General features: G+C 42.6%; 1 protein-coding gene across 2 annotated transcripts; it reads left to right on the top strand.

Annotated features, from left to right (window-relative positions):
• Nucleotides 1–2,272: 2,272 nt before the first annotated feature.
• micu2 (mitochondrial calcium uptake 2) lies at nucleotides 2,273–14,338 on the top strand. Of its 2 annotated transcripts, none has more exons than XM_062988333.1 (12): nucleotides 2,273–2,363; nucleotides 5,508–5,643; nucleotides 6,502–6,533; nucleotides 6,890–6,965; nucleotides 7,206–7,253; nucleotides 7,809–7,891; nucleotides 10,117–10,164; nucleotides 10,304–10,404; nucleotides 10,567–10,738; nucleotides 10,867–10,975; nucleotides 11,687–11,844; nucleotides 12,711–14,338. In XM_062988333.1, the coding sequence occupies exons 2-12, from the start codon at nucleotides 5,538–5,540 to the stop codon at nucleotides 12,810–12,812; spliced, it is 1,035 nt and encodes a 344-aa protein (XP_062844403.1). In that variant the 5' UTR covers nucleotides 2,273–2,363; nucleotides 5,508–5,537; the 3' UTR covers nucleotides 12,813–14,338. The 2 variants fall into 2 exon arrangements, with proteins under 2 accessions (XP_062844403.1, XP_062844402.1); XM_062988332.1 differs by lacking the exon at nucleotides 2,273–2,363 and adding an exon at nucleotides 3,919–4,116.
• The last annotated feature ends 531 nt before the right edge of the window (nucleotides 14,339–14,869 follow it).

Genomic DNA, 14,869 nt, shown 5'->3' with positions numbered 1-14,869 from the left:
GGTATTGTCGCTATTTTGACTAAGTACGCGCCGACACGTGGCGCTCTGAATGTTGGTTCTTTACGCCCTGTGCTTGGTGAGGTCAAGCTTTGGCTTTTTTTTCTATCTACCTGTCCATACTTGGCTTTTTTAATGTCTTCCAGTATCCACAGTTCATCGTTTTGTACATTCAAAGTCAGAATATTAATATTAAGGGAGGAGCTTCGTTTAGCTGTGTGGTTCATATACTTATACTTATTACTGAGGACAGGGGCCGGATCTGGGGTCAGTCTCCCCCACCGCAAAGCAAACATGACACTACAGGACCGCCGTGCTCTAGAACCAGATTCCAGTCATCACTGATCTGAGCTCTGGAGGTCAGCCCAGTTTAGGACGGTGAACCAAGAATTCCTGGCAAAGCAATTGGTTCGCAATTTAGGTCACCTGTATTGTCCGTCATCCATTACAGCTCACTTAAGACATCTGATCCACGTTTAATTCATCACTCGGAGTGCCCTTGACGGTGCCGTTAATCTGTCTGAGTTGGTAATGTATTGATGACTGAGTTCTAAACACACTCTACCAGATGTGTTCTGTATTATAGTGGGCAATTGTGGCTACCAGTTCATTCCTAAACCTTCCATACTTCTCCAGAAATTCTTAAATTACGTTTACATGCATCAATAAACTGTACTGAATATCACCAATCAACGTTACTGCCAGCTCACCGAGACACCAAGTGTCCAAGCAAAGCTGTTGTCAAGATCTCATTAAGAGCTGGGGCACAAAGCCCGAAAAATACAAATATGCATGGATCCACTTTAGGGTATCCGTTTATCCTCAAAGTATATCAGAGATTGCTCACATTTTTGAAAGTCTGCATGGAAAAGCAGCTCAATGGTCATTTAAAATCAACCCGGTTTAATCAGGGCCTCGATCATGTCACTTTGGCCTCAGACTAGACAGTATAACATAGTCATTATACCCTCACCTCCGGCCACTGTGTTTGGGACGTTTTGTACCTCCGTACCGGGTCCATGTGGGTTTTCTTCGGAAACGTCACACCTCCCAAAACACACACCTGCTCTAAATCGCTCCTGTTCGTGTGTCGACCTGAGGTGAACTGGCACCATGTCCATTTTGCACCGATGCCTCACCCTGCTTTTACTTTAGGTCCTAATCAAGTGCACTTTGAGTGTGGATAGAGAAAACACTTCTATGTGAATTAAATCAGGTTTTGGGGAGCGGCGGTGGAGGGACAGTCGTGGATCAGCACCCTGTGAGAAGGCGAACTCTACCCAGCATCATTCACATGGTAGATTTTTTAACACGTCATAATTCACACTGTCACACATCTTTATAAAACAGACCACACGCTCTCTTCTTACTCTCCGATGGACTCATCTTTCTTTCATCAACAACAGCAAAAAAGCACAATTTTATCCAATAGATCAAGGGTCGACTCCAGAAATGGACCTACTGTAGATCTTTCAGAGAAGATGCAGATCTAAAATTGTAGTTCTGAAATCTACCACTGGAGGACACTGCTCACCACAGCTTCTCCAACCCAGAAACTCCACAGAAACTTTGTTGAATGTCAGCAAGACCTCCTCCTATTTACAGGACAGACGGACAATGCAGAGGTCTCGGTTCAGCCCTCCGCTGGGACCCCATCATCTCAGAGCTTGACCTCACCACATGTATCTATTTGTATGTTTTGTTTGCTGCTGTACAACATGGCCACTATGGGTTTGGGTTTTTATGTGGCTGCTGGATGCGTGTGCCCCTGAATATCACAGACAGAGGAGAGTTTGGGGTTTGCACGCCTTTATCTGATCAAATAAACAATTTCTTACAAGGAACGTAGAAGAAAACCACTAATACGTTGCATGAATGAGAACATAGTGGAGATTCCTATGCAACAGCCGTGCATGTTCATCCAAAAGGGGCTCGAGCCCTTACAAATGGACCGGTAAAGATGATGATGATGATGTCGATTCTAATGATGATGATAGTGAGGAAGGGTAATGCAGATAACATGTATTAACTGAGATGTGTCATTAAAACATTATGTACTGGTAGTCTGCCGGACTCCGTTATTACTAGTTGTATTTATCACCATGTCCTTGTGTTTTTATTTTACTCACCGTGTAGATAGATGCACCACAGAAGCCACGACACTTATACCTGGATGGACAGGTACTGAGGTCAAGCCTCCTTCAATTAGGGCTCACAGGTACAAAGACTACATCTTGTGTTTAGGACTTACAGGTACAGGAACCATGCATCCTTCTCTGAGACTAACATGTACGACAGGTACAGAAGCCATGTCTACTTTACCGGCTGATATGGAGACCAGGCCTCACTCACTATAGGACTCACAGGTACAGAGATCACGCCTCTCTTTTTAACCTTTACTGGGACCTGCAGGTACAGAAGTTACACCTCCTTCAGAAGTGACATATAAAGAGGTTTTACTGCATCAGTGAGACTGACAGGTACGAAGGCCAATTCTCCAGTAAAGGGACTGACTGATTTACGTAAACACATACATTTGTACACTTTATTGTACTGTGGGTTTGATTTCCTTACCAAGGCTGTAGCCATGAATGGAACATTGGGCTGACCAAATCTGCTGGGTTTTTGGGGGAGGCACAACTAATGAGAACACTGACGGTTCCTAACATTAGCTAGCTAGTGAGTGGAATATACTTGTTTACTATTTATAATTTTTTACATCAATTTGGCTGATTATTAGGAAAGTTGTCAATTGATTGGATATAGTTTAGGAAGGCACTCACCTGGTAATAATGGCCCACTATTTAAACTGCATTGTCAGGATAAAAACCAACCATGAAGTCCAAGGGTCTGTGCACCTTCAGTCATTCGGTTCTACACAGACCTCCAAGGAACTGTCTGAGTATTTCTGCAATCAAAACAATCAGGGCAACGATATAAAACTACATCTAAGGGTTTAGTGTTCCCAGGATCACTGTGGTCTCACAATAATTCTTGGCACCACCTTGAACATCTCTAGTTGACTGTCTGGCCAAACTGGGCATCCAGAAAATAACCCAACGGTTAATCTAAAAGTGCACTAAAGGTTTTGTGCAGAGATGGAAAAAACCTGTTGGACGGACAACCATCAGTGCAACTCTGGAAAAGTGTCTTCACTTCATCTGTGACGAGGATGGAGCCAGCAGGCAAGAGGAGGAGAAGGAGGCCAAAGAGAAGGGTTATGGATGCAGTAAGGGAGGAGGACATGCAAGTGGTTGGGGTGACAGAGGAGCACGTTCAGGACAGGCCACGAAGGAGACGAACAATCCACTGTAGTGACCCGTAATGGGTGCACTTGAAAGAAGAAGAAGACGGGTTAGATATACGTTACAATCGCAGTCAATTTTGCTAAAGGCGCTGAAGACATACACAAGGGTGATAAAAGTGTTGGATAACTTAGTTTCTTAAATAAATAACAGTGATGTTTCACTCAAGATCTCTTCGTGTCATCACATTTTGTTTAGGAACCTTTAAATCGTTCAGTGACCGATATATCACAACCAAGTCCATCAGAAAAGTGGTTTTACTGTTCCATAACACGGTATATCAGCACATTATAGCCACAGTGCCTTACTGGCATTCATCAGTAGGTTGTGAAAAAGGGAACATGTCAGACTAGTAGGTGGATTGGCTCTGTGACACTGTGCTTGTGGGAGTAATCAAGTGATTGTGTGAATTATAAACTGGCGCTCTGTCCAGTGTGCATTTCTACATTCCAGTGTTTTAGGTGGCAGCGCGACCCTGACCATAATAGTCAGTTACTATGTTAGTCGTAATAAACGAAGGAATTTATTATTTTTCTCCCCATTATTGTTCAGTAGGTGGCACCAAATCTACTTGTTAGGAAGGAGTGAGAGTAGGGAACCGTTCTTCCTGGTTAAAATGGCGACGTGGGGCAGGTTCGGCCCGACCGTGAGGAACTTTTTCAGGGGGTTGGGGTACGCAGGCAGTAAGTTACCCCTGAGGAGCACCGCTGGAGGGGCAGTAGTGGGGTGTCTGCTCGTCAGTAGTGTTGTTCACTATCGCCTTCAGTCGCGCTGGAAGTGTTTATACCCGGCCGTGTACGCCAAGGAGAGCGAGGTAAAAGTTTTCTGCTGTTTCCAAATACCTCCATGCTCACTACGTAGTGCACTAGATAAAGTGCGCGGTTTTATATAGGGTATGCATTCTACATAGTGCACTTTGTGTTGTGTTGGGAACTAATTGAGACGCAGCCCGTGTTACTGCGGTTCTTAGTGCTTCTAGTTCAGGAATGTTTTGTGCAGAGAAATATAACCAAAGCAGACACAAGATTTATTATTAAATATTGTTTCTATTGGATTTGTGCAGAAAACCAAAAAAATAACACAATAATGACAAATGTTATTCTTTTACTTACCTTTAGAGTTGAGATCCAAAGCTTATCTGCACTTGGAATGGAAATTTGAGCTCTTTTATAATTTATTCTAAAAATACGACCACATATACTAGGTCACAAATGTACATACATTAACTTTATTATTATTCTGCTGGTGTAGAAAGTGCCATAATGCCATTGTGCTTTAGATTATGGCCTCCTGTCTAAATAATGATTTTGATTGACTTCAGCTGGTGGCCGTGCCCAAATAAATAGGACTAATTTGACTTCACATGCTTAAACGTACATGAATCAGTGATCACCTTATTCTAAAAGAAAATTTGTGTTGGTAAATGAAATGCATAATTAAAGCAGCGACAAAAACAGCTTTGCCACGAATAAGAAGCCGCTGGATCATGAGCCAACAGTTTACAGTTGAGCAGTCATCATTTACTAGAGTGTGTGGTTCCATCTGTTCAGCAACAGCTTCAAGTGGCATTTTTAAAGCAGGAGATTCTCAATTGTATGGCGGAGTACAGCCTACTCGACTGTGGACAGCGTCAGTCAAAGCTCCATCAGCTTCTAATACATGGAACACTGTTAACAAGCTTATGTAAATCTTTGACTTTAGCTGTATGTGCTCGGTACGAGTGAAACCACACCTAAAGTAGTTTTTGCATACGAGCAGTTAGGAGTGGAGAGGTAGGAAAATTCATCACACAGGAAGTGGATACAATTACAAACAGCTCAGGAAAAGTGTTAGAATTAGATTGAAAAAGCAGTTTGATTAACAGCCAGGGCAACTAACAAAATTGCAAAGAGGCCAAATAGTGCCTGTGTTGTGGGTGCATCAGGCACAAACTGGAGCATGAGGATGAATGGTGGATAAAAATAAAACCATTCCCAGTTCCGATTCCCAGTCCAGTCGTTTATCGTCTCAGCTACCACAGCTTTAAACCCCAGTAGTGGAATGAAGCATTTGTTTTAATTATTGTATTGTTATTTTTTCTTCTCTCTGTCTGTGTGTCTGTGTGTCTGTGTGTCCGTGTGTCTGTGTGTCCGTGTGTGTGTGTGTGTGTGTGTGTGTGTGTGTGTGTGTATGTGTGTGTGTGTGTGTGTGTGTATGTGTGTGAAGGATGAAGATGCCCCCACCCCGGTGGTCTCGATGCGACGGTTACGTTTTAACCAGTTTGCCACTGTGGTTTATGATCAGGAGCCGTTCATGACACCCAGAGACTTTCTGTACTCCATGATGCTGGAGAATGTGGACCGTGAGTGACACACACACACACACACACACACACACACACACACACACACACACACACACACACACACACACGAACATTGTCCCAACATTGTTATGACTTTGTGTGATTTATTTATTGCTAGTTAGCAGCACACAGCAGGTTTATAACATCAGGAAATCATGGGTGCAAAGATTAAAGGAAAATTAATTGTGTGTGGCATTGTGTACACACACACACACACACACACACACACACACGTTTATATCCTGCTGTTTTATGATGTGTGTTTTTCTATCACGCATGGTTCATCTGCCTTTGCCCGATTGACTCTGTGACCTTTGTTAATGTAAACATGCTGTGGTGGATTCATTACTGTGTCTAATGTAGTAATGATTGTTTATTTATTCACTGTAATGTTTTTATCCTGGTCAGGGCTGTGGTGGGTCCAGTAGTATTCCAATTACATCGTACATCCGGCTGACACTTTTATCTAAAGCCAATAAGGTGTGCGGCTGAGTGCAGTCCAAACAATCGAGGGTTAAAGGTCCTGCTTAAAGTGGCAACTTGGTGTAGCTCCATGTAGACACAGAGAACATACAAAACTCCTTACATGCAGTGCCTGGGGGATAAGATTAAACCCATGAGCATACACTGTACTACATGTACATTCAACATACATATTTATGTGTGAATTTCACTTTTACTTAATATAAGATAGTGTTTAGGGGCGCTGGGGGAGGGCGGCACAGTGGCTCGGTGGGTAGCACTGTCACCTCACACCTTCCCAGGTGGAGTGGTCCGGGTCATATTATAGCCACTACAGTTAGTTTTTTACCCTCCGCCCTTATTAACCTCTCGTCTTTGTTTTTTCTCCCTCAGGTAAACGGAATAAAAGGGTTCTGACCAAAGCGGTGAGTAGAAATCAGCTCCACGTTTGTGTGTTTGTTTGTATGTGTGTATTAGAAAAGGCTGCACGTTATTCATGAATTATTATTATTGTTATAAACATATGTATATAACACATGGCGAACGGGAGGCACTCGGCGCCGCCGCCTAATGTGCCAGCCAACCGCCACCGAGATCTCGAGCACCCATATGAACTAAAGTTGCATTTAGATGTTGGCGCGCGATCACATGACAGTCTGGCGCCAATAGCTGAAGCGTGCGCTCATCCAGGGCTTTCATTAGACTGCAGGAGAAGTTTTTGTTTGGAGTGTGTCACTAAAAATAAATCCCTGGTGTGTTAATGTGATTGGCTGTTCTACAGGAAGTGGAGAAGCTGCTGACTGTGGCATCTCGAGCAAAGGCAGGAAGCAATCTGTTCAGAGGAGTTGGAGATAACGGTGATTCACTTTCTCTCTCTCTCTCTCACACACACACACACACACACACACACACACACACACACACAAACAGTGTTTCCATACATGGAGGCACCAGTACGGCTGTTGATCTAACATTGAATAAACTCATTAGTATTGGGACAGAGGCTGTGGGAAGGTAGGAACACTTTTCTGTTCCTACATACACTACCAGTTACGCTAATGTCTGTACTGTGTTCTTCATCTGTGGTGTGATTCCAGGTCTGATCTCCTACACCGAGTACCTGTTCCTCCTCACCATTCTCACCAGTAAGTCCTGTAAGAAGCTTAAGCTGAAACCAGTAGAGATCTGAAAATAGATCTGTTACCGATGTAGTTAAATACTGACAGAGATCCACTGATAGACTCATGAGCAAAATTTTCAGCACCACGGCCCCGCCCTTCCATCGAAACTGTCTTGGTCAGGGGCGCGGTGTGTCCGGTTCACTTAGAAACACTGGGCACAAAGCAGGAATACTAAAAACGAGTAACACTTTAATTATGAGTAAATAAAGCAGTTGTAGCCTAGCGGTTATAGTACTGGACTAGTAATCAAAAGTTCGCTGGTTCAAGCCCCAAGTTAAATCTTGGGCTCTCAAGCAAGGCCCCTAACCCTCAATTGCTTGGACAGTACACTGTCACAGTGCTATAAGTCTCTTTGGATAAAAGCGTCTGCTAAATACTGTAAATGTAAATGTTATGTAAATGAGTCTCAGTAGTTTTGTGATGTAGGACGTTTATTAAATTCAGTTCTTTACCTAAAGCGCAGCAGGAGGTTTTCAGGCTGTCGATGGTTCATTATATCTCACATGCTTTCCATTTCAGAGCCACATACCGGCTTCCGCATCGCTTTCAAAATGCTGGACATCGACGGCAATGAGCAGGTGGACAAAAAGGAGTTTGAGAAGGTAAAGGATGTAAATTCCCACCAATATTATGGGACTTCTATTATTTCTTTAGATCAAACCCCAGACCTGCAATTATTCCGTGGCAATAAATGTATGTGGTTTTGTTTTTATAGATAATATATATTATATGTTTCTCTCTGCTGATCCAACTGATTATGACCCCCCAAAAAACTGCTTATTATTATTGGGGTAGGGATGGCCGAGGCACTTTTAATAGCCAACATGGTGAACTGTACCAGCCTAAACATAACCAACCAGGGTTTTAATATTTTTATGTTTGTGGTAGATTTGACTTTGCCGCATCACAAAGGTCACGTGTGGTCTCCTATAAAGGGACGATTCCAGCTCAGTCTTTTTTTTTTTAAAGCAAATATAATTAAAATAAATTGTTTTATTACACGACTTTAAAGGGCATCAAAAATCACAAAATTTTTGCAAAGACGGTCAGATTTATAAAGCTGGAACATTACATCTGTAAAGGCTTCAGACATAAAAATCACACCTAGTTATCAAATTCATTTCAGAATTTGTTGCAGTAAAATATTGTTTTAAATAGTCGATCTAATATGTAGTTGGACAGTCACAGCCTCTGACCACCACTTCTCTGCCTTTGGAATCAAAATGTCCAAAGATATATTAAATAAATGAAAAAGAGGCACAAGACATAACGCGATGCACATAATTATATTTATGAAAGAGAATATAATGATCGCTCTCTGTGTGTGTGATGGATTTATCAGCTCAGTAATGACGTACGTCTCTCCTATTTAATCCTACAGCTGTAACCCATCATCCTGCACCCAGTTCCTTTTCCTCCTCAATGGTGGGTCTGTCTCTGACTTACCGAGGTTGGACGTGGTCCCTATTTTCTCAGTTTCCATGGTAACGGTTAAAGCAAAGCCCGGGGGTGATTATTTTTTCCTCCCCTATCTTGCACCAGAGTGATGCTGACTGCACGGCCCTGTTAAGAGCCTGATTTAAAGGGAACGTCTGAGCGAGAGCGCCGGCGCTGTTGTTAGCGTGTGCGGAAGGTGTGCTACAGTCGGGGAATTGGGTACGACTACATTGGGAGTAAAATTGGGGGGGGGGGGGGGGCATAAAAAATATGTTGTAAAGTAGGTTGTATTAAAGCACTTAATTAACTCGCTATCATATCGTACCTTTGGGTTCAATAAAGCTAAGTGCCTTTTCCCCTCGTGGCAATTATGATTCTGGGCCTGGACGAACACATTCTAGCGTTTTCTGGACCTGAATGTAGGATGTGACGGTTCCTGTATCACCCTCAGAACGCTGTAACATCGTGTTGAACTGTAATGAGTGACTGTAGCTGCTTTGTTTTTGTTAATGCTGACGAGGAACCACTGACGAGTCGAAGGTACGTGGTCGGGAATAAATAGTCTTAAATACAAGAGAGAGTAAAGTGCATGGATAAAGGTCGAGTGACAGAGTGACCTCTGTGTGATCTTTTCAGCTAGAACCACAGGCTTCTCACAAGATTTTGAAGTATATCTGTGGGAATTTGTGTCCATTCAGTCAAAAGATAACAGCATTTGTATGGCCAGGCACTGGTGTTGGACAGAGAGTTCCCTAAATATGTCGTGAATGGTTGAAGAACCAAAACCAGCCTGTACAGAGCCATGACCACAATCCTTTCTGACATCTTTGGGATGAATTGGAAAACTGACTGTGAGCCAGGCCTCAGTACCAACATCAGTGCCCTAAACCAGTACTGCTTTTGCATGAAAGTAGTGGGAAGCATTCAGAAGCTTTTGGCCTGTGTGTGTGTGTGTGTGTGTGTGTGTGTGTGTGTCCTGAATTAGCAGTCTTGACCCCGAGTGTGTACGTGTGTATCCTTGTCTTGTATTGATGAAGCGCTGCAGGGAATCGATCGAGGATTTGAGGAGGATACGTACTGCTTTGATCTAGGGTGGGGTCTCCTCAGTGGATCTCCTCACTGGATCTCGCCAGTGGATCTCCTTGTTGGGTCTCCTCAGGCCTGGAGAGGCAGAGCACAGCAGGATGTGTATCATTATCTAATGAGCTGATTAATGACAGTGTTCTCCCTCTAATTAGCTGCATTAGAGCAGAGAGAACGCTGCACTGTGATCTGGCCATCCATGACTGACTGAGGTTCCACATCGCAGCCGCTCTCAAACGGTTAAAGATGATCTTGTTACTGAGTGTTTTAAAATGAAGTTACAAGGTTTTATTTTTTATTTTTCAAGCTGAAGAAAATCATCGGACTGAGGAAAGTTTCCAAAGAGGAAGCGGAGGTGGGTTGCCATGTATTTAACTTCTAAACGTGTTTAATAATCAGCACAAAACATGTTGCTTAGAGCTTAATTACACGTTTTATGATGCCTTTTTAGGCCCACTGTAAAAAAAAAATTCACTGTTGTGATCTGTCTGCAGAACGCGACTCCAGAGGACCAAGACGCACCCAACACCACTCTGCAGGCCTACTTCTTCGGCCGCCGCGGCCAGAACAAACTACAGTACACGGAGTTCTGCAGGTAAGGCGGGTGTGGTGTGGGTATACTGTATTGCGAGGTGGTTGAAAACTCCTGATTGGATCTTTACTTCACACCAAGCCAACAAACCCCTAAACCCAGTTTCCTAAACCAGGGTGTGGCCTCGGATGTCTGTTCTGAGACTGAAAGCTGTTGTATTTGCAGGTTCATGGAGGATCTCCAGGCGGAGGTGCAGGAGATGGAGTTCCTGCAGTTCTCCAAGGGCATGGGCACCATGAGGAGAGAGGACTTTGCTGATTGGCTGCTGTACTACACTAACGAGGAGGATAACGAGCTATACTTGGAAAACCTCAGGAAGAGGATCCCTACAGGAGAGGTGAGTGCTGGTACCCATGATGCGCCTGAGTTCTTTAGTGATTTTAATTCCTGGTTATTATTATTAAGTTATAATGTATATAATCTGTGTTTTATCACTGCCGTCTCCTGAACGCCGGCCTCTGCTAGAGCATCACCTTCGAGGAGTTTAAAGCCTTCTGTCTCTTCATCAACAACATGGAGGACTTCGCCATCTCGGTCAAGATGATCGCCGACGCCAACAGACCTATCGGAATGGGTAACGCTCATCACCTCTCGACATGATAAAACATGAAACGACAAAAATAAGGTCAGCATGTGGTCAGAAAGCGTCCCACTGTCCCAACAACACTGATCATGGGCTTCATCCCAAACATGAAATCAGTTCTATTGTACAAAGCAACAGATAAGCTCCAGTCAGTGATTGTATAATCACAGCATTTTGGTACGTAAAGCATATAAACTGCTATAAAGGGCAGCTCGGTGGGTAGCACTGTCACCTCACAGCATGACGGTCCTGGGTTCAATTTCCAGGTGTAGTTTGCATGTTCTCCCCGTGTCTGTGTGGGTTTCCTCTGGGAGCTCCGGTTTCCTCCCACAGTACAAAAACATGCAAGTAAATCGTGTGTAAGCAGTAACTACCTGTGCTGTCATGAGTGTAACCAAAGCGTGTAAAACATGACGTTAAAATCCTAATAAAATAAATAAATAAAGATGCCACTACTGCTGTGATGTGCTAAACTCTGTACTGAGGGACAAAATGATCCAGATGTTCTGTTTGCCAGAGTTGCAGATTCACTGTCAGACACCCGAAAAATCTGCAACTAACAACTAAACAACTCGTGCGTCCATCCAGCGTGCTTCGTGTATCAGGGTGTCAGGGATCAGTCTTAATCTCGTCCAGCACAACGTTCTACATCAAGCTCAGAACCAAAATCGATGCCTAAAACACTCTCTTCTGTTTCCTCAGCTCAGTTTAAGAGGGCGGTGAAGATCGCCACGGGCCAGGAGCTCTCCGAGAACGTTCTGGACACCGTGTTCAAAATCTTCGACCTGGATGGAGACAACTGCCTGAGTCATAAAGAGTTCATCGCCGTGATGAAGGACCGAATGCTGCGTGGTCTCAGGGTGAGAGAACCCATCAAACCGGTCTAACATAAATACCAGAATTCTTCAAAAACTCTATTTATTAAGAAATTTAAAAACAAACTCCATCACTTTTCTACATCGTCGCCTTCTGATGCATTTTTCCAGTGCCGTACCAACTTCTTAATGCCACGTGTAGCCACTGATGCGCCGCTGCCCTCACATCATCATCATCACATGAAAATCTTCTTCCCATTAAAGCTTCTTTGGAGCTAAATCCGGACTATAAGCGTCTCTCAGACACGACTGATTACTCCTCCACCCACCCTCACCACTTATAACCACAATAACAAAGTGTGGAAACTGTTTGAAGATCCCTCGTATATCAGATTTATAAATATATCAGTCCTTGATTTACTGGACCTACCACCCATCATTAAAATACCCACCTGTGTCTGTTTCTTTATTTCTTTTTTATTTTATGTTTAGGGCAGTTGTAGCCTAATGGTTAAAGTGCTTAAATAGTAATCAAAAAGTCGTTAGTTCAAGTCCCACCTCTGCCAGGTTGCCACTGTCGGGCACTTGAGCGAGGCCCTTAACCCTCAGTTGCTTAGACTGTATACTGTCACAGTACTGTTAGTCGCTTTGTATAAAAGCAAGTCTGAATGATTATTCCGTGTTTAATTTAAATGAGGATTCAGTACGCTGAGCAGCGGTGATGTAGCTGCTTGTGTGGGTGATGCACAGCTCCGGGGTATCCGAGTGATGTGTGTTGAATCCTCGCCCACACTGAGGGGTTTCGGTGTTTTCTGTGTGTGCATGTGTGAACTCCAGTCGATGATGGTGCATCTCTGGTTGATCCCTTTCTCTCTCTGATGTTCTATGTGTGTGTGTGTTTGTGTTTACAGGTTCAGTCCCAGCAGGGCGTGTCTGGTTTTTGGAAGTGTGTGAAGAGAGAGATGCTAAAAGGAGCCCAGGAGGCTCTCAGCCCCAGCAGTAGCCCCTTTTAACCCCCTTTTAAAGGAGGTGGCGGGGGTGTCGTGTGCTTATATTAAATATATAGAATATATGTATGTAATATATAAAGATATATTGTTATTTCACTCCGTTTGGTCAGGGTCGTGGTGGGTCCGGTCCCCCAGAATCACTGGGTGCCATGCAGTTACACGGCAACATAGCCAAAGCATGTCTGTATGTGGACACCCGACCGGCCGATAGCACCACCGGGGATGGACCTCGCTCAGCTCGACTCTTGATTCACCTGCATTAAGTAATGGTTTAATTAACTTGGTTTGGTGTAACTTACGCGGCCTCTACAGAGATCAGAGCTCGACCCTGTTATGCACCGAGAACGTGAGCACTGAAATATACCGCGTTCCAATAACAGTGGCCGACCACACTTGATGCTTTTCTGGCTGCAGTCATGTTCCGAAATGTAATAAAGATGCTTCATGGAACGGTAAACGTGATGTAACTGTGTCTGTATAACTCAACGTGATGAGAGAAAACTAGGATGTTCATGATTTATTATGGAATTTATTAGAGACGATCTGAAATATGTTGAATTATTTTAGTTCTACAGACACAGTGATGTCACTGCTCCACATTTCTTTGGTTTTAAGCACCTAAAAAAACCCTCATCACGAGTTCTTATTAAAATGTCTGTGAATTAAATTTAGCTGGTGAAATTGTTTAGATATTTAAGTGTCACTGATCACTGACTTGGTTTTTGTCCGGGTTGTTTTTTGGGGTTTTATTTATGGGTAAATGCACATACAGCTTCAAAATTTCAACCAGGTCATGTTTGTTTTTTTTGTATTTTTCTAAACCGCGTCCAGGCTGAGCGTTCAAATTAATGGACGGGAATGATTTCAGTCTGAATATTTACAGAAACCAACAGTCACAGGAATAAAATGAAACACTACAGGGAGTTTGTGTGACACTTTCTACTTTATTACTACTAAATGCGCTCTGTGTAAACTGGGAGTTCTGTTTTTACCTTCTGAAAGATAAAAATGTTCATGTTTACTTTTTTACCCTTAATTTTCTATTGCACTGTAAGCACGATCACGCTATGCTCTCGCTATTCCTCCACCAATCGTGCACCACCACAGAGTATCTGTCACTGATGTGCTGGTAAAGATTCCTTATCAGTAGACACGACAAACTGTGTCCATAATGCGCCAACAGGGTGCCAGCGGTGAGACTCAAACCTACATCTGTGGTGGTACTTCTTTATCTCCTGGAAGTGTTTGCTGTTCAGACTTAAAGCTTTAATTATTTAAAACACTCCAGGAAAACATATAATCTATACAGATTTAATATTTGTGCTTTATTTGAATGATTTTTATTCTGGTTCTTGGTTTGTTTCACGTAGAGCAGCGATAGATTCTTTTTTTTATTGGGTGAGATGTGGATTTTATTCCTAATGCGGTGCTGTTTGTTTACTTTTCTCACAGATTTCACTGTTTTTATATTCTGTATTTTGAAATTTTAAGCTGATCAGAATTTGAATAAAATAAATAAAGAATTTAAATCGCATTACTGTATTTTTTTTCTTGCACCAAGATGTTAAATACAATTGATGCTTATAAATTAAGGCTGTGTGTGTTTACAGGCCTAGTTTGGTGATTTAATACAGTTGTTCTCTGTAACACACACACACACACACATGTTCAGAACTTGATACTTGTTTCATGAAGTATTAATATTAAAAATGAACCTTAATACATCCATACATTAATAATGTTTAGGTGTATGGGATTTATGGACCCTTCTGATTCTTCTTTAATGACTTAAACTACAGCTGTTGACTTCTCTGTGCCCAAACAGCCACAACAAGGCTAGTTTAAGGCTGGAAAGAAAACCCAAACTTACACTTTATGCTGAGTAAAAAAGTACCATAAAATATAAGAAGCTACTGAAACACTTGTCAGTGTTTACAGCCAATCAAGCTTCATATCGCAGTAAAGAAGTATTTATAGTGAACAGAGTGAATATTAAGAATTTCTAAGCATATATTTGCATTCAGAAAGTCAATTATATACAGTATAATATATTAATTCAT

This window comes from Trichomycterus rosablanca, chromosome 26 (assembly GCF_030014385.1).
Source record: "Trichomycterus rosablanca isolate fTriRos1 chromosome 26, fTriRos1.hap1, whole genome shotgun sequence".
In the NCBI taxonomy this organism is placed as follows: Eukaryota; Metazoa; Chordata; class Actinopteri; order Siluriformes; family Trichomycteridae; genus Trichomycterus; species Trichomycterus rosablanca.
The sequence above is the reverse complement of the archived record's forward strand: the minus strand, read 5'-3'. Positions and strand labels throughout refer to the sequence as shown.